This window comes from Mustela nigripes, chromosome 13 (assembly GCF_022355385.1).
Source record: "Mustela nigripes isolate SB6536 chromosome 13, MUSNIG.SB6536, whole genome shotgun sequence".
Taxonomy (NCBI): Eukaryota; Metazoa; Chordata; class Mammalia; order Carnivora; family Mustelidae; genus Mustela; species Mustela nigripes.
In genome coordinates this window covers 29,501,547-29,523,315 of record NC_081569.1, presented here as the reverse complement: position 1 = coordinate 29,523,315, position 21,769 = coordinate 29,501,547, and the positions used below count along the sequence as shown (strand labels likewise).

General features: G+C 46.4%; 1 protein-coding gene across 2 annotated transcripts; it reads left to right on the top strand.

Annotated features, from left to right (window-relative positions):
* Positions 1-6,272: 6,272 nt before the first annotated feature.
* LOC131999166 (cytochrome P450 1A2-like) lies at positions 6,273-12,160 on the top strand. Of its 2 annotated transcripts, none has more exons than XM_059371827.1 (8): positions 6,273-6,369; positions 7,086-7,245; positions 7,578-8,405; positions 8,951-9,071; positions 9,545-9,634; positions 9,895-10,018; positions 10,936-11,022; positions 11,749-12,160. In XM_059371827.1, exons 3-8 carry the CDS (start codon positions 7,587-7,589, stop codon positions 12,044-12,046), a joined length of 1,539 nt encoding a protein of 512 aa, XP_059227810.1. In that variant the 5' UTR covers positions 6,273-6,369; positions 7,086-7,245; positions 7,578-7,586; the 3' UTR covers positions 12,047-12,160. The 2 variants fall into 2 exon arrangements, with proteins under 2 accessions (XP_059227810.1, XP_059227809.1); XM_059371826.1 differs by having other exon boundaries at positions 7,575-8,405.
* Positions 12,161-21,769: the final 9,609 nt, after the last annotated feature.

Below are 21,769 nucleotides of genomic sequence, written 5' to 3'. Positions count from 1 at the left end.
ATTCTGTGAGCATTCTTGCTTGGGCACACTAACTTATTCAACAAATCTTATTCTGTGAGCATTCTTGCTTGGGCACACTAACTTATTCAACAAATCTTATTCTGAATGCATGCTGTGTGCCAGTTCCAGTGCTAGGAACTCGAGATAAGAAGAGAAGCAGAGGCTATCTTGAGGCTATCTTGACCTTTAAGCTCACAGTCCAAAGGGGGAGGTAGCATGAGAGTGCTGTCAGGGAGGGCAGTGTGGAGTCTGTGGTAATTCAGAGGAGCCATGTGGTGGCAGTTGAGCAGGGTATAGAATGACAGGCCAGAGAACGCTCAGTGGAGGACTGAGTTTCAAGCAAAGGGATCAACATATGGAGAAGACGATGGGGGGGTGGGGCGGGGGGTCACAGGGGCAAACAGAGCCAGAGAGGGGAGCAAGAGCTACTGCTGAAGCCTTTGGGTGCTAAGCAAAGGAGTTTGGTTTTTATCCTGAAATCTATGGGAAGCATTGAGGGATTTGAAAAAGCAAAGTAGTCAATACAAATTCCAGAATGGATAAAATGAAAAATATTAAAAATATTCCATGGTAGGGCACCTGGGTGGCTCAGATGTTAAGCTCAGGTCATGATCCCGGCATCTTGGGATCGAGCCCCGCATTGGGCTCCCTGCTCAGTGGGAAGCCTGCTTCTCCCTCTCCAGCTCCCCTGTCCTGTGTTCACTCTCTTGCTGTCTCTCTCCATCATGAATAAAAAAAAAAATCTTAAAAAAAAATATATGTATATATACATACATATAAATATATATATTCCATGGTAGTGAGCATGGGAGGCATAGACCCTCATATGTGAGTGTATCTATGGTTCAAGAACACTGAAAAATCTTATGGTAGAATCTACTAGCACTGGATATGTGTCTAGCCTATGACCTAGCATGCCTACTCATGGGTCTATACAATGCAGAAATACATACAAATAGATGTGGAAGGGGTGCCTGGGTGGCTCAGTTGGTTAAGCATCTGACTTCAGCTCAGGTCATGACCTTAGGGTCCTGGGATAGAGCCTTGCATCTGCTCAGCAGGGAGCCTGTTTCTCCCTCTCCCTCTGCCCCTCCGCTGCATGCTCAATCTCTCTGTCTCAGTCTCTCTTTCCTTCTCTCAAATAAATAAATAAAATCTTTTTTAAAAATCTATTAATTAAAAAAATATTCCATGACCAGGATACCTGAGTGGCTCAGTGGTTGAGCATCTGCCTTTGGCTCAGGTCATGATCCCAGGGTCCTGGGAGGGAGTGCCACATTAGGCTCCTTGCTTCATGGGGAGTCTGCTTCTCCCTCTACCTGCCACTCCCCTGCTTGGGCTCTCTCTCTCTCTCTCTAACAAAAAAGTGAGTAAAATCTTAAAAAAAAAAAATTCCTTGACCAAAAAGAGAGTACACGCAGCATGATTTCATCTATATAAAGACCAGAAACAGACACAACTCATCTACACTATTAGAGATTGAGGTTGTGGTTACACTTGGGGAGAGTCTAGGGTGTAGGTAATGTTCTGTGTTTTGATCTGAGGGCGAGGTATGTGGCTTTGTTAAATCTGTAAAAATTCATCGAGATGTGCATGATAGCTTCACTTTTCTGAATAGATCTTATAACTTAATTAAAAGTTTTAAGATTTTAATTTTTATTATTTTTTAAAAATCCATTAGTTTTATTTCTTTATTTATGTTTAAAGATTTTATTTGTTCATTTGAGAGAGAGAGCACAAGCAGGGGAGTGGCAGGCAGAGGGAGAGGGAGAAGCAGACTCCCTGCTGAGCAGGGAGCCCAACATGGTAGAGCCCAACATGGTAGATCCCAGGACCCTGGGATCATGACCTGAGCTGAAGGCAGATGTTCAACCATCTGAGTCATCCAGGTGTCCCAAAAGTTTAAATATTTTTATTAAAAATAAAGATAGTCTGTCATGCACAAGTTCAAATATTTCATGTAGATTCTCCATCCTCAAGGAGGGGAAGCAGTCCCCCCTCCTTGGGGGTCCCCACTCCATAGGTGTGGACTGCTCATAGCAACTTGCTTCCAAAGAGCACAGTATGGAAAGGGGAGGAAGGAGTGACTCCCCATGCAGAAACTTGACAAATACTACTTCAGGCAGCTGACCAAGGCCAACATCACCCATCCTGAGTCAGGCTGACAATATGCAGCCTTGACATGATGTGACTAAGATGGCACTTTATTTCTTGGTCTTCCTACCAATAACCCAATAACCTTTATCATGAAAGAAACAGACAAATTCTGTACTGGGCATTCTACAGAATACTTGACAGGTACTCTTGAAAACTGTCAAGGTTATCAAAAACAAAGATAGTCTGAGACATGTCACAGCCAAGGGGAGCTTAAAGAGACATGACCACTCATTATACTGTGGTGTGTTTCTTGATGGGATCCTGAAGAAGACATCAGGCAAAAGCCAAGGAGATCTGATTAAAGTAGGACTTCAGTTCATTGAAGAATGAGAGCAAGAGAGAGAGAGAGAGAGTAAGAGACAGAGGTAGAGATGAGGGTGAGGAAAGGAAGAAGGGAGGCAGGGCGGGAAGGAGGTGGGGGGAGAGAGACACAGAGAAATCGTTTTCTGTAAACAAAGCTTAGCCTAGCCTCAGACCTCAATCATTTTATTGTGAGAGCTGAACCCAGTAGTATCTCTACTGGAAACAGGAAATAGTTGTCCTTTCTCTCAGCCAAGGTCTTCAAACATGCTCTGCAGATCTATCAGACTTCCCAACCTTGCCCCTTGACCTCAGCCCAGTTTGACCCCACAGCTTTCTCATTTTCTGGAATTAGAGAGCCCAGACCAATCGAAATAAAAATTGGCTGCTCATATCCAATTTAGGGTGCATTCCCAGCCTCCTGTGGACCCAACCAGACCCCGTAGGAAGGGGAGGAATTGGCTCTGTTTCTGTACTCCTTCCTTCCACTGCCCCTGCCACCTTGCTGGCCTCTCCATAAGGGAGAGTGAATGGGGAGGGTGCTGAAGGAAAAGCCAATCTCTTTTTATTTGTCTGACGTTGTGTATCTTCTCTCTGGGTTAAGGATGACTTTATGTAGCAGATGTTCCACTGACAGCTTTTCATCAAGTGTCTTAGAGTCCCAGCTGTCCTCCACATCACAGAGTCTCCTGATGGACCCTGGCTGACAGCTTACCCACCCCCTCCCCCCAGCTCACTCCAGAAGGCATCTCCTCTCCTCTGCAATGGGGTCCTAGGTCCTATCCCTACAGGATGTCTACCTGGCTCTCAGGAGACTCATTTCCTGTCAGCCCCTTCCCCCAGTCCAGGGGTGCTTTTCAAACCGGGGCATAGAGCACTGATCCAGAGTAGTCTTCTGAAGGTCTGGGTCTCAGCTCTAACACAGGGCTCTGGAACCTAGAACAAACTACACAACTTCTCTGAGTTTCTATTGCCCCGTTGTAATATCAAAAAAGTAGTAATTTCGTTTCCACAGGATTACTGAGAAGGTTTTTTGATCATACCTGTAAAGCTCTTAAAACAATGGGCCCATGACTATCAAGCTCTATAAAGTAGGTGATGAATATGCAAATTTATGCAAACAAACAATTCCCCTCCCCCTTCTCCAACCCACCTGGACTCCTGGCTGGGAGGGGGAGGCCATTCTCCCCTTTTGTAGGTATCCTGCTCTCAGAGCTATAGGGTCTCCTGGCCTCTCCTCACTTGGCTCCTTGAGATGGAGAGTTCCTCCTCCCTTCACCAGGGGAGGAGAGAGAATCACCATGGAACCATGGAACTCCTTACCAAGCAACAGTCCTCTTGCTACCTTAAAGCTCCTTTACTTTCACTGAACGCTGGCTGGTGTACCTTCCCCTAGGACCTTGACAGCTGACATTTGCCGTATCTACTCTCTCTCCTCTCTATATACATACGCATGTGGATGTACACTTTTTTAAACAGAATCATTTATTTTTAATTCAAATTCAATTAATTAACATATAGTGTATTATTAGTTTGAGAGGTGGAGTTCAGTGATTCATCAGTCTTATATAACACCCAGTGCTCATTACATCATGTGCCCTCCTTAATGCCCGTCACCCAGTTACCCCCACCCCTTCACGGCCCCTCCCCTCCAGCAACCCTCAGTTTGTCTCCTATGATTAAGAGTCTCTTGGGGCGCCTGGATGGCTCAGTGGGTTAAGCCTCTGCCTTCAGCTCAGGTCATGATCCCAGGATCCTGGGATCGAGCCCCGCATCAGGCTCTCTGCTCAGCCTGCTTCCCTCTCTCTCTGCCTGCTTCTCTGCCTACTTGTGATGTCTGTCTGTCAAATAAATAAATAAAATCTTTAATTTAAAAAAAAAAAGAGTCTCTTATGGTTGGTCTTCCTCTCTGATTTCATCTTTTTTTTCCCCTTTTTTTTCCTTTTAGATAGAGATCTCAAGTAGGCAGAGAGGCAGGCAGAGAAAGAGGGGGAGGCAGGCTCCTTGCCGAGCAGAGACCCCGATGTGGGGCTCGATCCCAGGACCCTGGAATCATGACCTGAGCTGAAGGCAGAGGCTTTAACCACTGAGCCACGCAGGCACCCTGATTTCATCTTTAAACAGAATAGCTTAAAGGTAAGTTGCAGAGGGATGCCTGGGTGGCTCAGCGGTTAAGTCTCTGCCTTCCACTTGGGTCATGATCCCAGGGTCCTGGGATTGAGCCCTGCAGTGGGCTCTCTGCTCAGTTTGGAGACTGCTTCTCCCTCTGTCTGCCACTCCCCATGTCATGTGCCCTCTCTTTCTCTCTCTCTGACAGATAAATAAAGAAAAAAAAGTAAACTGCAAAAATCATGACACTTTACCCCTACATGCTACAACATTGATCTCCTAAGAAGATTTCCTACAACATTCTCCCACATAACAGCAATGCTATGTTCACACCTAAGAAAATTCACATGAGGGCAGCCTAGGTAGCTCAGCCTGTTAGGTGTCTGCCTTTTGGCTCAGGTCATGATCCCAGGGTCCTGGAATGGAAACCCCCCTCAATCGTTGCTCCTCCCTCTCCCTCTGCCCCTCTCCCCAGTTGCGCACGTGCTCTCTCTTTCTCTCTCTCACACATAAATAAATTAAATCTTTTTTTTTAAGGAAATTAATTAATTAATTCCATAATATTTTCTAATCTCCTGACCATGTTCAAGTGCCAAAATGTCTTTTGCAGCTTTAAGACATTTTTTTCTTGAAGTCTAGGGTCTAGGAAAATTTTACATATAGCATTTGGTTGTTCTGTTTCTAGGCTCTTCATTGTAGAAAGGGACTTTTTTTATTTGTTTGTTTGTTTACTTTTTATTTATATATTAAGATTCTATTATTTATTTATTTGAGAGAGAGAGAGAAAACACGAAAGGGGAGAGGGTCAGAGGGAGAAGCAGGCTCCCCATGGAGCAGGGAGCTCTGTTATGGGACTTGATCCTTGGACTCCGAGATCACAGCCTAAGCTGAAGGCAGACGCCCAACCAACTGAGCCACCAGGCTCCAAGGACTTTTTATTTTTAAATGACAGTGACTGTTTTGAAGAATCTAAGTCAGTTGTCATGAGGAACAGACCACAGCATGGATATTCTTCATTTGATTTTTTTTTAAGATTTTAGTTATTTGAGAGAAAGGGAGTAAGAGAGAGCGTGAGAGGGGAGAGGGTCAGAGGGGGAAGCAGACTCCCAGGACTCGATCCCGAGACTCTTGAATCATGACCTGAGCCGTAGGCAGTGGGTTAACCAACTGAGCCACCCAGGTGCCCTCTTCATTTGATTTTAAGTTTCTTTTCATATCTTACCAAGAGGGAGGAGGGCTGAGCGGGTCACCCTTTAGAATGCAGGGTACTTTTCATCTCTTGTTTTCAGATTAAGGACTTGGGCTGAAATTCAGAGATGTCCGAAGCATGCCCGTTCCCTACCTGGTTTTGCAGGTGGCTAGAGGGTTCCTACAGAGCACCCTTCTGAGAGGAGGGGACCAGCCTGTTCCGAGGGCTCAGGGACAGGTCTCTCCTCATGGGGACAGTAGAAAAGGAGCCTGGAACAATCCAGGAGACTTTTGCTCCTGGCACCCTGCCTGCCCTATAGAGAAATGTCTATTGATCTTGGACCCTGAAAAGAGCTGGGCATTCCTCTCTAGGGACATAGCAATTCTCACTGAAGGGCTGCCCTGGGCCCTGGGTAGTAGGCGGAGCTGAGGGATCATGGCCCAAGGCCAAGGGCTGACCCTTCCAGTTTCATTTGATGACTTTCATATCAGGTGACCAGGGTGGCCAGGCCAATCTAACAGAGGGTGGTATTTATAAAAGGTCCCCTCCCCCGAAGCCAGAAGCTCTGTACCAGCCTCCACAACCCTGCTCATCTCAAGCACCTGCCTCTACAGGTACCTTTCTTGGGCTCATTTTCCAGTCCCTGGGACCTCCCCCCTCCCCAGTATATCCTGGGACCCAGTGAGGATGGAGGAATGAAGGGACCCTGGGTTGGGTGTAGGAGGTCTGAGTTCTAGTCCTTCCTGCCCAGCTCCAGACCTGTTTCTCCATTTTTCAGTTGGCAGCTTGGACAGGGCCATCTCTAAGGACCCTTAGTGTGATTCAAATGGAGAGATGGGGAAGGGTCCCCACCCGGCACGAAAGCAGCCATGCCTCTGGCTGCAGCCCAACCTCAGCCTCTAAGATTGTGAGGAGCTAGGGAGGAGATGCTCTTCTTGGACGTCATAACGAAGGCCTTGGGAGAGGGGCCATCACCAGTCATTTGTATCAGCCCTGGGTGGGACCTTCGCCTCCTTGGTGTTGCTGGGTGGACGTAGCAACCTGTTCCCTGAGTAGGAGGTATTGGCAGGAAGCCAGCCTTGGCAGGGACCCTTTGGCATAATACCCAGGATAAGCCTGAGCTGGGGGCTGGCTTCCTGCAGCCTCCAGCTGGGGGCTGGCTTCCTGCACCTGCTACCTGGAAGAGCATGTGAGCAAGGAGGCAGAGGCCCTCCTCGGCAGGCTGCAGCAGCGGATGGCAGAGGCAGGGCGCTTTGACCCCTACAAGGGTACGTCTCTGTTTTTTTTTTTTTTTTTTTTTTTTTTAATATTTTATTTATTTATTTGACAGAGAGAGATCACAAGTAGATGGAGAGGCAGGCAGAGAGAGAGAGAGGGAAGCAGGCTCCCTGCTGAGCAGAGAGCCCGATGCGGGCCTCGATCCCAGGACCCTGAGATCATGACCCGAGCCGAAGGCAGCGGCCTAACCCACTGAGCCACCCAGGCGCCCGGTACGTCTCTGTTTTGAAGTGTCATTTGCCTCCCCTCCAGCCTCAGAATTGGAGACAGCAGTGATGGGCAGAGGGGAGGGTCAGGACTCAAAGTGCAGACACTCAGGTTGGGCATTTCGAGATTCTTTTCCAAGCCTCAGATTCTGCAATGCTCTCAGGATGAGCTTCTATGACACAGGACCCATGGTGGGTGTCACCTAGCCTTTCTGGTGTCCATCTGGGAGCCAAGCACCGAACATATGTCAGTGCTTATTGCTTGAGCAAGTGAATGAAGGAAGGAATGAAAGGCTCCGTCTTGACATTCAGCCTGGCTCCTCCGTCTTCTCCAGCAGTGAGCACAGATGGCCTGGTCCCCGATAGCTACCGAGCTGCTCCTGGTCTCCGCCGTCTTCTGCCTGGTGCTCTGGGTGGCCAGGGCCTGGCAGCCTCGGGTTCCCAAAGGCCTGAAGAGTCCACCAGGGCCGTGGGGATGGCCCTTGCTGGGGAACTTGCTGACCTTGGGGAAGACCCCACACCTGGCGCTGACAAGGCTGAGCCAGAGGTACGGGGATGTGCTGCAAATCCACATTGGCTCCACACCCGTGCTGGTGCTCAGCGGCCTGGACACCATCCGGCAGGCCCTAGTGCAACAGGGGGACGATTTCAAGGGCCGGCCTGACCTCTACAGCTTCACTCTGGTTACTGATGGCCAAAGCATGACCTTCAACCCGGACTCTGGACCAGTGTGGGCTGCGCGCAGGCGCCTGGCCCAGAATGCCTTGAAGAGCTTCTCCACCGCATCAGACCCGGCTTCCTTGTGCACCTGCTACCTGGAAGAGCATGTGAGCAAGGAGGCAGAGGCCCTCCTCGGCAGGCTGCAGCAGCGGATGGCAGAGGCAGGGCGCTTTGACCCCTACAACGAGGTGCTCTTGTCCGTAGCCAGTGTCATTGGTGCCATGTGCTTTGGGAAGCGCTTCCCTCAGAGCAGTGAGGAGATGCTCAGCCTTATAAGCAGCACCAATGACTTTGTGGAGACAGCCTCCTCTGGGAACCCCGTGGACTTCTTCCCCATTCTCCGGTATCTGCCTAACCCTTCCCTGCAGAAATTCAAGGCCTTCAACCAGAAGTTCCTTCGGTTCCTGCAGAATATTGTCCAGGAGCACTACCGGGACTTTGACGAGGTGAGCCCAGGGTGTTGGTGGTGAGGGGGCACCCTGCAGGGCCTGGGGGTGGCCCCTCTCACCCAGCCTCCAGGTACGCACACAGCTGAGGGGCTACCAAGGCCCAGGAAGGCTCTGGAATGCATTGGATCAGCTGCTTGACCTGGGACCAATGCCTCTCCCTCTGGGGCCTCCATTTCCTCATCCAACTGCCTCCCTCTCAGGATTGCTCAAAGCCCCAAAGATATTTGCCTGTGAATGAGGCCCTGGCAGAGACCTGCAATGTGGGGGGCTATTATCAGGAGAAGGCTCTTGTTCTGCAGGAATCTGAACCCAGACAGAAACTAATCCGCAGCTCAGGTGGCACTCGGCTTCCCAGTACTCCCCTACAAAGCCCTCCTTTGAAATTTGACCCCAGGGTTATTGGGAGGAAGGGCACCCAGGGCTGCTACCAGCCACCCCTGGAACCCCAGCTAACTACCTGGAGGCCCCGTGGGAGTGCCATGGGGGGAAGGGCAAGGTCCGACCTGGAAGTGCCAGGATGCCCCAAACTTGTGTCCCCACAGAGCAACATTCAGGACATCACAGGCGCCCTCCTGAAGCACAGTGAGAAGGGCTCCAGAACTAGTGCTGGTCACATCCCCCATGAGAAGATCGTCAACATTATCAACGACATTTTTGGGGCCGGTAGGAACCAGACCCATACCTTTTCCATCCACCAGTGCCCGCTGTCCACACACAGACTTGCCAGGCCCCTGAGTCCATCTGATCATTGGCTAACCACACAACAGATGGTGTGGGATACAGACCCCTGGCCCATATTCAGGGTCTGAGTCCAGGTGGGCCCAAAAACTCCCAGTGGAAATTCAGCTAAACCCCTCTCTGCTTCTGGGTCTCAGTTTCCCCACCTGAACAATAAGGGGTTCTTTATCCTGTAAGTCTGGATCCCTGTAATGCCAGCAGCTAATCTTGAAACTAGTGATTCAAATTTGTGTTGAGGAGACCAGGTCTCTACCCTCAGGAAACTCATGGGGGTTGGAGAATGTAGGGGGAAGGGGGCAGAGAAACCCACAGCTGGTGTGTAAGTTCTGGATGCTTAGTAAATGCTGGTTTCTTGTTCTTGTCTTCCTCCCTTCCTCACCTTGTGCCATGCTGGCCAGGATTTGACACTGTCACAACGGCCATCTCCTGGAGCATCATGTATCTTGTGACAAACCCTGAGATACAGAGAAAGATCCAGGAAGAGTTGGGTATGTGGTTGAGATGCATGAGCTAAGAGAAGTCTTGGGATTCCCCAGGTCATTTTTCCCATGTACATGTAGCTGTTTTGTGCCTACTATGGGTCACACCTGGACATACAGTGGTGCCCACCCTTGCCTTGAACATGCTAGAGGCAGGGTCGTTAGCGGGCCTCACATATAAAACAGGCATAGTACCAAGTAATAGGGGACTTTGACGCCATGGGGGCAGTCAGGGCATCCCTAAGCCTTGTCTGGTCTGTGTTCCACAGACAGAGTGATTGGCAGGGCCCGGCAACCATGGCTCTCCGACAGACTCCAGCTGCCCTACCTGGAGGCCTTCATCCTGGAGCTCTTCCGACACACCTCCTTCGTCCCCTTTACCATCCCCCACAGGTAAGGCCAGCTTATCCTGCCCTACCACCTTTATAGTCCTTGCTGTGTTTCTTCTTCCCATCTTCTTAGCCCTGGCCCTGGCTCAGACCTTGGCCTCTGTTCTGGCCATGTCACCAGGTTCCTTACAGACCCTCAGCCTCTAGGCTGTCCCTAAGCAGTCCAACCATGATCAAACCACCCAGCTGTCAGGAGATAGTCACACTCTTGACCTCAGTTCTCCTTCACCTCTGCACACATTCCCTCCCTGCAAGTACTCTCAACCCAGCCAGACTGGCCTCGGTGGACCTGGCTGGCAAGACACAGTCAACCTCCAATTTTGCTTATGCTGGACCTTCTGCCTGGAATGCCTCCTAACCTCTTCTGCTACCAGAATCCCATCCTCACCCAAAGTCAATCCTGACACAAACTTGCCCTTCACTGACAGGCTTTCTTGACTCATCCAGCTGGCACAGCTTCTCTCTCTGATAGACTGTAGGACTTCCAGTCATTTGTCCTTGATCGTGTCCTGGGATTTTAACAATGTCAAGAGAGTTAGTGAACATTTACTTCTACCCAAATGTTGGTCTAGTTATTCCCAGACTAAAAGGCCCGACTCCTCAGCCTGGGTGGGAACTCCCCAGGGCTAGCCCAGGCTGCCTGTTTCTCAGCTCCAAAGTATGGCCAAGAACACAGCTGGACACAAACGGAAGTTTAGTAGACACTTGCTGAAGTTGAAGAACAGGAGCTGAAGGAGGGGGAGGACAGTTTCACCCTCCCCTGCTCCTGATACTTCCTCCCAGTGTGGGATATGGAGACTGTGGAGACTGTGGTGGGCAAGTTATTGGCGTGGGGGAGAGTGGTTAGTAGGAGAAGTAGGTTCCAGAGACAAGCCCCAGTGTTCCTGCCCTGATCCTGACAGAGACCTCTTCCCTCCTCAGCACGACAAGGGACACGGTATTGAAAGGCTTCTACATCCCCAAAGAACGCTGTGTCTTTGTAAACCAGTGGCAGGTCAATCATGACCCGTGAGTATACCTCTCCCACTGAAAACTCCATGGGATTCAGCAGACAGGAAGGCTCTTTGTCCCCCTAGGAACTGGGCATAAATAAAGGAATGGGGCCTCAATTGCCATATGGACTCTGTTGTAAGTACCTAAACTTAGGTCCGTGTTTTTCAAACATTGTACACAGGAAATGACCAGAAGGTTGGTTAGATTAGAGGACCTCATTCCCCAAGATTCCACTTTGGTAAGCAAACTGGAGTCCCTCAGGCAATTGTGATGTTAATGGCCCAGGGACCTCTCTTTGGAAAATCCCACTCTGCCTGTAGGTAGGGGGACCATATAATTTACCATCCAAACTGAAGCACTTCTGAGTGTGAAAAAGGATGCTGTCAACAATGACTTGAAAACAATAAAGCGTAAACCAGGATGTACTGCTGATTCCCCTTTATACTGAGTAGGCTGGACATAATGTTTTCCTTCTTTTAATTTCTTTTAGTTGAAGTGTTATTTCTTTAAAATAACAAATAGATATGATAAAGCACCATTTGCAAGACCAATCGTTTTAGAGAGAGCGTTGTAAAAGAAATAAGCACGAAAGTACAGTTTGGTTCCTCTCCATTCTCTTCTCAGTACTCTCAATCTATTCTAACACTTGTGCCACCCACAGAAGTCTCCCCCCCAGGCTTTTCTTCCCAGGGTGTCCCCCCATCCCAGCCAGAAATTCCATCTCCTCTGTTCCTCTTGCAGAAAGGTGTGGGGGGATCCATCCAAGTTCCGACCAGAGAGATTCCTTACCGCTGATGGCACTGCAATCAATAAGACCTTGAGTGAGAAGGTGATACTCTTCGGCATGGGCAAGCGCCGGTGCATAGGAGAGGTCATGGCCAAGTCGGAGATCTTCCTCTTCCTAGCTATCTTGCTGCAGCGGCTGGAGTTCAGTGTGCCAGCAGGTGTGAAAGTAGACCTAACCCCCATCTATGGGCTGACCATGAAGCACCCCCACTGTGAGCATGTCCAGGCACGGCCACGCTTCTCCACCAAGTGAAGAAGGCACCAGCATGCCAAGGCAGGGGGAGGGGTAAGGATCATCCATGGGGGCTCAACCCTTGTTTTTTTTCCTTTTTCTTAAATAAAAGCTTTATGGAGGTATAATACACAACCATACAATTCACCTTCCAATGGCTTTTAGTATATGCACAGATCTTTGGGCATTCCTGGACCCCGTTTCAACATCAGGGGGAGATACACACACACACATACAACACCAAGCAATTCTCAGACCCCAACAGGGTGTCCAAGAATTCAACTCAATTCTGACACTACCTACCCAGACATAGTATGACACTTCACAGGTTAAGAACTCAGTCTTACAAGATTGCCCGTCACCCCTGACATCAGTTGCCAGTCACAAGCCCCAGGCTGTTACCTGTGCTTCTGATCAACCAATTTCAGATTGGAGGTTCCAACGACCTCCTCCTTAGGTTCTTTAATTTGTTAGAGTGGCTCACGAAACTCAAGGAAACACTCAGGTTTACCAGTTTATTAAAGGATATGACAAAAGATATGAATCAATTGCCAGATGAAGAGATACACAGGGCGAGGTCTGGGAAAAGAGGACCTCCATGCCCTCTCCAAGCACCCCACTCTCCCCATTTTCTGTGTGTTCACCAACCTGAAGCTCTTGATCCTAGTCCTTTTGGGATTTGATGGCGGCATCATTGCATACTCAGGACTGACTAAGGCTTTGGCCATTGGCTGACTGATCCTCCAGCCCTTTTCCCCTCCCTGAAGGTTAGGGAATAGGACTGACCCAACATTCTAATCACATGGTTGGATCTCCTGGCAACCTGCTCCTGCCCTGGAGTACAATCCAAACATTACCTTCATTAATATAACAAAAGATCCCCTCATCATTTTCAACACCTAGGAAATTCCAAGGATTAGGGGAGCCAGGAGCCAGGATCTGTGGGCAAAGACCAAATATATATGAAAAATGTATGTTTGGTCATCTAAATGACCGAATATATATTTCTTATAAATCACAATATCAAAACAGAGTTGTACTACCGTACCATAATCAATTTAAGAACCTTCTCATCCACTGGAAATGAAAGCTCATACCAGTTAGCAATCACTCCCTATTTCCCCTTAACCCAGTTCCATATCCCACTAGTTCTAGACAACTACAAAACTACTTTCTGTCTCTATAGATTTGCCTACTTTGGACATGTCATACAAACATAATTATACAAGAAATGGTCTTTTGTTAGTGGTTTCTTCACTTAGTGTAATGTTTTCAAGGTTCATCCATGTTGTAGCGTGTATCAGTAAACCCTGGTTTCTTGAGTCCTAAGAGAAGGCCCAGGTTTGTTTCCTCAGTCACTGATGGGTACATTGTTCACTGCTCTCTCTTCTCTCCTTTCCTGTTTGACCCAAGTCTTTGAACACTTGTATGGAATATGAAGGAAGTGACCCACCCTTATGGCCAAACCCAGATGGCTGAATGGGAATCCATCTTCAAAACATCTGACTTCTCACAAGACCTTGATTTGTTCATGCACTGCTAGGGGAGCAGAAGCTCCCAGGAAGTGCTTGGGTTATCTGCAAAAGGCCCAGGTCTCATCAAAGGGCACCATCAAAAGATTGAAAACATAAGCCACAGAATAGGAGAAAATATTTGCAAATCATATATCTGATAAGGGATTGATATCCAGAATATACAAGTAAATCCTACAAATCAACAAGAAAACAAACAATTCAAAAATGAATAAAAGAGTGATGACTGATGACTGAGTGGCTCAGTCATTAAGCATCTGACTTCGGCTCAGGTTATGATCCCAGGGTCCTGGGATCCAGCCCTGCACCTAGCTCCCTGCTCCCTTCTCCTCTCCCTTTGCCATTCCCCCCACTTGTGCTCTCTGTCTCTCTCAATGTCTCTGTCAAATAAATAAATACAATCTTTAAAAAAAAAAAATCTATGATGGGCGCCTGGAGGGCTCAGTGGGTTAAGCCTCTGCCTTGGGCTCAGGTCATGATCCCAGGGTCCTGGGATTAAACCGCATTGCATTGGGTTCTCTGCTCAGCAGGGAGCCTGCTTCCTCCTCTCTCTCTGCCTGCCTCTCTGCCTGCTTGTGATTTCTGTCTGTCAAATAAATAAATAAAATCTTTTTTAAAAAATCTATGGTGCACCAAAGACAAAGTGAAAGAAATCTACACACACCACTACACAGATGCACATACACTATATACAAGTTAAGAAAATACAGAAAATTAGTAATTGTGGTAAGTACTACAAAGAAGACTGTCCACTCACTGTTTGTTTGTTTGTTTGTTTTTCAAAAAAAAAAAAGAAAGAAAGAAAAGCTACACAAAACTGACAAACTTTTAGCCAGACTCACCAAGAAAAAAAAGAGACTCAAATCAGTAAAATCAGAGGAGACTTAGAACTGATACAACAGAAATACAAAAGGTCATAAGAGACAACTATGAACAGTTATATGCCAACAAATCAGAGAACCTGGAAGAAATGGATAAGTTCCTAGAAACATGTAACCTAATATGCTGTCTGATTTTAAACTACACTACAAAGCTATAGTAATCAAAACAGTATGGTATTTGCATTAAAATTTACACATAGGGTGCCTGGGTGGGTCGGTTGATTAGTGGTTTGCCTTCAGCTCAGGTCATGATCCCAGGGTCCTGGGACAACCCCCCCTCTGCCCCATCAGGCTCCCTGATTGGTGGGGAGCCTGCTTCTCCTTCTCCCTCTGCCTGCCACTCCCCCTGCTTGTACTGTCTCTCTCTCTGTTGAATAAATAAATGAAATCTTTAAAAAATGATTAAAAAATAAATAAAATAAAATAAAACGGACCTGTAGATAAATGGAACAGAATAGAGAACCCAGAAATAAACCAATGAAGGGCACCTGGGTGGCTCAGTCACTAGACTATGTGGCTCTTGATCTCAGGGTTGGAAGTTTAAGCCCCACACTGGATTTAGAGATTACTTAAAAATATAATCTTAGAGAGGACACCAGGGTGGCTCAGTGAGTTAAGCATCTGCCTTCAGCTCAGGTTGTGATCTCAGGGTCCTAGGATCGAGCTCTGCATCGGGCTCTCTGCTCAGCGGGGAGCCTGCTTCTCCCTCTCTCTCTGCCTGCCTCTCTGCCTACTTGTGATCTCTCTCTCTCTCTGTCAAATAAGTAAATAAATAAAATCTTTAAAAAAATAAATAAAATAAAAAAAAATTTTTTTAAAGATTTATTTATTTATTTATTTGACAGAGAGAAATTACAAGTACACTGAGAGGCAGGCAGAGAGAGAGAGAGAGAGAGAGAAGGAAGCAGGCTCCCTGCTGAGCAGAGAGCCCGATGTGGGACTCGATCCCAGGACCCTGAGATCATGACCTGAGCCGAAGGCAGCGGCTTAACCCACTGAGCCACCCAGGCGCCCCAATAAAAATTTTTTTAAAAAGAAAGAAATTCATGCATATATGGTCAATTAATTTAAGACAAAGGAGCCAAGAACATACAATGGGGAAAGGACCGTCTCTTCAATAAATGGGGCTGGGAACACTGGACAGACAAATGCAAAAGGATGAAACTGAACCAGTATCTTAACCCGTATACAAAAATAAACTGAACCAAATTGGACCAAAGATTTGAACATAAGACCTGAAACCCTAAAACTCCTAGAAGAAAGCATAGGCTCCTATGTTTTCCTTAGTTCCTTGACATTGGTCTTGGAGATGATATTTTGGGTTCTCAAAAGCAAAGGCAAGAGAAACGAAAATAAGCAAGTGGAACTACATCAAACTAAAAATCCTCTGAACGGCAAAAATAAGTGATCAACAAAATGAAAGTGCAGCCTACTGAAAAAAAAATATTTACAAATCATATATCTATCTGCTAAGTGGTTACTATCCAAAATATATAAAGAATTCATATAACTCAATAGCAAAAAATAGAAGGAAACAGTAAAAATGGACAGAAGGTCTAAATAGACATTTTTCCAAAGAGGATGTACAGATGGCCCAAATGTATTGAAAAGAGGCTCAGCATCTCTGATCAGGGAAATGCAAGTCAAAACACAGTGAGATATCACCTTGCACCTGTCCGAATGGCTTTTATCAAAAGGAGAAGAAATAACAAATGTTGATGAGCATGTGGGAAAAAAGCACACGCTGTGTAGTTGGTGGGAATGTAAACTAGTAAGGCCATTATGGAAAACAGTGTGGAGATTCCTCAAAAAAATAAAAATAGAATTCCTATATGACCCAGCAATTCATCTTCTAGGTATTTTTCCAACAAAAATAAAAACACAAACTTGAAAAGATGTATGCGTCCTCATGTCCGTTGCAACATTATTCACAGTAGCCAAGATACGGAAGCAACCTAAGTGTCCATCAACGAAGAATGGATAAAGAAAACATGATACACACACACACACACACACACACACACACACACACAAATATCATTCAGCCATAGAAAAGAAGGGACTCTTGCTATTTGTGGCAATATGGATGAATCTTGAGGGCATATGCTAAGTAAAATAAGTCTGACAGATCTCATCTGTATGTGGAATCTAAGACAAAAAGTAAATAAATAAATCCAACAATCAAACAAACTGAGCTCATAGATAAAGGGGACAGATTGATGGTTTCCAGAGGGAGAGGATGGGGGGGCGGAGAGTAAAATGGATGAAAGGGGTTAAGAAGTACAAACTTCCATCTATTAAAATAGTTAAAATCACTGGGATATAATATACAGCATGATGACCATAATTATCTATACTGTATTATATATTTGAAAGTTGCAAAAAAAGGGGCACCTGGGTGGCTCGGTTGGTTAAACGTCTGCCTTTGGCTCTGGTCATAATACCAGGGTTCTGGGATCAAGCCCTGTGTTGGGGTTCCTGCTCTGCAGGGGGGAGCCTGCTTCTCCCTCTCCCTCTGTCTGAACCTCTCCTGCTTGTGCTCTCTCTCTTTCAAATAAATAAATCAAATCTTAGAAAGAAAGAAGGAAGGGAAGGAAGAAGGAAGGAAGGAAGAAAAAGTTGCTAAAACAGATCTTAAAAGTTCTCATCACAAGAAAAAAATTGTAACTATGTATGGTGGTGGATGTTAACTAGACTTACTGTGGTGACCATTTTGCAATGTCTATAAGCATTGACTCATGTTGTGCACTGGAACTCATATAATGTTTTATGTCAATTTTATCTCGGTTTAAAAAAAGCTAGTAAACAACACGTTGGTGAGGATATGGAGAAATTATAACACTGTGCATTACCGGTAAGAAAGCAAAATTGTATAGTCACTGTAGAAAACAGTTTGGCAGTTCCTCCAAAGGTTAAACATCGAATCACCATATGACCCCCCACAATTCTGCTCTTTAGGTATAGACTCAAAAGAATGGAAAACAGGTGTTCAAAAAACAACTTGTATAGGAATGTTTATAGCAACATTATTCTCCATAGTTAAAAGGAGGAAACGGCCCAAATGTACAACAGCAGATGAACAGATAAACACAATATCACATAGGAATAGAATGAAATATTATTTGGCCATAAAAAGGAATGACATCCTTACCCGTGTTACCACACAGATGGACTTTGAAACATTATGCTAAGTGAACTAATGTGCACAAAGGACAGATAGCCTATGATTCTACTTGAGTGAAGCACCTAGAATAGTTAAATTCAGGGAGATGGAAATTAGAACAGTAGTTAGTTACTAAGAGCTGGAGGGGGGATAGGGCATTATTGTCCAGTGGATAGTTTTAGTTTGGGGTGATGACAAAGTTCTGCAGATGGACAGAAGTGATAGTTTCACAGCACTGTGGGCGTACTTAATGTCACTGAATTATAGGCTTAAAAATGGTTAAAATGGTAAGTTTTTTTTTTTAAGATTTTATTTTTAAAGAATCTCTACACTTAACGTGGGGCTCAGACTTAAAACCCTGAGGTTAAGAGTCTCACACTCTCCAGACTGAGCCAGCCAGGTGCCTCTAAAATGGTAAATTTTGGGACACCAGGATGGCTCAGTTGTTAAGCATCTGCCTTTGGCTCAGGTCATGATCCCAGGGTCCTGGGACGGAACCCCACATCGGGCTCCCTGCTGAGGAGCCTGCTTCTCCCTCTCCCACTCCCCTTGCTTGTGTTCCCTCTCTCTCGCTGTTTCTCTCTGTCAAATAAATAAATAAAATCTTTAAAAATAAAATGGTAAATTTTGTCATGTATACTTTACCACAATTTTTTTTTAAGCAAGTAACGCAAGGCAATAGTGGGTCAATAAAAAGAAATGAGCTACCAAGGCAAGGAAAAGACAGAGAGGAATTGTAAATGCCTATCATTAAGAGAAAGAACCAAGTCTGGAAGTTTACCTACGTTATGGCTCCAACTATATGACATCCAGAAAAGGCAAAATGATGGAGACCGTAAGAAGATCTGTGGTTTGCAGGAGTCTTGGGAACTGGGGGAGAGATGAGCAGATGGAACGCAGGATTTTTAGGGCAGCGAAGCTATTCTATATGAGACTAATGGTAGATCCATTTGTCAAAACTCTCAGAGTGCCCAACACAAGGCGAATCTTAATGTAAAACTCTGGATTTTAGTTAATAATCTAAATATTTAACTAGATATTTAGCTATGTATTATTATTTAAATATTGTATAATTTATAAATTATCAATTTAAATTTATAAATTATAATAATATGTTATTATATAAACAATATTTAGTTAACTATCAATACTGGTCCATCAACTGTGTAATAGGTGCCTATTGATGCAAGATGTTAATAAGAGGGAACCTGGGGGCACCTGGGTGGCTCAGTCAGTTAAGTGTCTGCCTTCCACTCAGGACATGATCCCAGGGTCCTGGGTTCGAGCCCCGTATCAGGACTCCCCATTCAGCGGGACATCAACTTCTCCCTCTCCCACTGCTCCACTGCACTCATACTCTCTTCTTCTCAAATAAGTAAATAAAATCTTTTTAAAAAAAGAAAGAAGTTTGCTATGTTCTTTACAAAAAAGAGAAGGCTGTTCATCATATTTTATCTCCTATGTGTGAACAAGGCTCCTCCCTTCTGCAAAACAGAAAAATGAAAACAGATGGGAAAACAGAGCATGCTGAGATTTGGGGCTTCTTTCTTCCCCCCACCCCCTGCTCATACACACCAGAAGGACCACCTGCCTCCTTAATGCCCCTTTGGCCTCAGGCTATTTGCAAGGACACACTTTTATGTTGGAAGGGACCAACTGACTAGAGTGTGACTCCAGAGTACCCACGTGGGTGTGACTGGGATGGAGGAAGGAACACAATGTTGGAATCTTCAGGAAGGGTCCTTGAAGGACGTAGGACACAGAAAGAATGTCTGTACCTCTCCAGCTATCATGACCCCCACTTTCTAGAATAAACTTATCCAGCAACATGGGCAGCCTACTGAGTCTCTGCCAAATGAATCCTACTTTCTTATGGCTCTTATCACCGTATTAGAGATGCGTTCTTAGGAAAGTACCTACTCACAGTTCAAACTTAATAAGGTGATCTAAATGGTAAGCAACCTGTAGGTCTTTAGTTCTGGGTATATTGTCCCAGCCAGCACCTCTGCCAAGCAGCTGTTACACACATCTACAAGATCTCAGTTCTGGACGCTTCTATCTGAGCAGTCAGCACAAAGACTAAGAGGGCTGAGCAAAAGGCCGCCCTTGACCGACAGGAGCTGCTACCTGACAGACACCTTCTACACTCTTGTTGACTCATTCCTTCACTGTCGCTTTATTTCCAGTCAAGCCTCAGCCTCACCTGTCCTACAAACTACAGTTCTCTGAGATGAGTTGACGATGAGCCAGACCTTCATTTCCAAAGTGTTCCTCCAGAGCCTCTAACATTCTGGAAACAATTATGGTTATCTGTGACTTTGAAAAATTAATAAATTTAAGGAGTAAAATCAGCTGGAGTCTGTGCTAAATCCTGGAGGGAAGAAAAGCATCTCACTTGAGCTCCAATTGTCTGTGTCCATGCCCATCCTCAAACCAAAAGCAAATCTCCAAGGAACCTCCCTCTGAGAGAAAAACCTACCTTGCCTATCAGAAGGAAGAGGTACAGCTCTGCCCCAGGGAATACCAGCCTGAGGGGGACTACAGAGCCCTACCCCAGGAACTTGAGACTGAGCCGACATGACCCTTTCCTGGACACCACAAAGTGAGGGAGGAGACATAGCCTGACTGGAGGGCTCCATTCTTGGGGGGAAATGAGCCTGCTCTGAGACTCCCAGCCTGGAGGGGGAGGCAGCCCAGTCCTGGGAATCTCAGGAAACATGGTCTTGTCTGAGAAAGGACACAGTGCCTTGTTCTGGGAGCTCCAGTCTGAGGGGCACATGCTTTTATCCTTCAGAGCCTTTACCTGCTGGAAAACCACTGATGCACCCTTGTGGCACACAGGAAGGCCATAACAAGCCATACTTTGTCAATAGAGGATTCAGCCAAACCCCAGCTGAGTTTCAGGCCCAGCGGTCACTCATCGGTCACCACCCTGGCCAGCTCCCTGTGATCAGGAGTTGGCTTGAACTTCTCACGCACACCTGGCCAATGTTTAACTCACCCAGGATGGCCCAGGGCTCCCCTCTGGCCAGAGCCAAAGTCGAAGGAATTGGACAAAGAGACGTTGCAACCCCTCACCCCTGCTAGCCATTCCTACCCCTCACAGCAGGTTGGAGGCTGACCAGAACAATTCTGGCCTGTCCCTTCCTGGGCAGGCGCAGGACACACGCCATTCCACCCTCTTTGGAGATAGGGAGCCCCCATCTCAAAGCATGCTCTGTGACTGGTGGGGGTAGGGGGACACTCAGGGCTGTGCACCTGTATACAGAGCCTCCCCCCAGTAGCCAATAGAACCAGAGGGCTTGGAAAAGCAGCTTGATCAGTGAGTCGTGGGGAAAGTTGGAAGGAACACAAGCTTTGAGAGCCCTGAGCTCAGGTTCTAGGTGTGGGTGACCGGGGGCAAGTTCCTCCCTATCCCTGGGTCTCTAACCCCAGTCTTCAGCCACCTCCGAAGTCGACAACTGGAAGCTCAGGCCAAGAGCAACCCAGCCCCTCTATCAGCTGCCCCTCAAGCTGTAGACAAAACCCTACGGGAAGAAGCCACTAAGACAAAAATTAAAAAGTGGTAGCAACAGTCAAGAAAACAAAGAAGAAACCCACAGAATGGGAGAAGATATTTGCAAATGACAGTACAAACAAAAGGCTGATATCCAGAATCTATAAAGAACTCCTCAAACTCAATGCACACAAAACAGACAATCATATCAAAAAAAATGGGCAGAAGATATGAACAGACACTTCTCCAATGAAGACATACAAATGGCTATCAGACACATGAAAAAATGTTCATCATCACTAGCCCTCAGGGAGATTCAAATTAAAACCACATTGAGACACCACCTTACACCAGTTAGAATGGCCAAAATTAGCAAGACAGGAAACAACATGTGTTGGAGGGGATGTGGAGAAAGGGGAACCCTCTTACACTGTTGGTGGGAATGCAAGTTGGTGCAGCCACTTTGGAGAACAGTATGGAGATTCCTCAAGAAATTAAAAATAGAGCTTCCCTATGACCCTGTAATTGCACTACTGGGTATTTACCCCAAAGATACAGATGTAGTGAAAAGAAGGGCCATCTGTAGCAATGTTTAAGGCAGCAATGGCCACAGTTGCCAAACTGTGGAAAGAACCAAGATGCCCTTCAACAGACGAATGGATAAGGAAGATG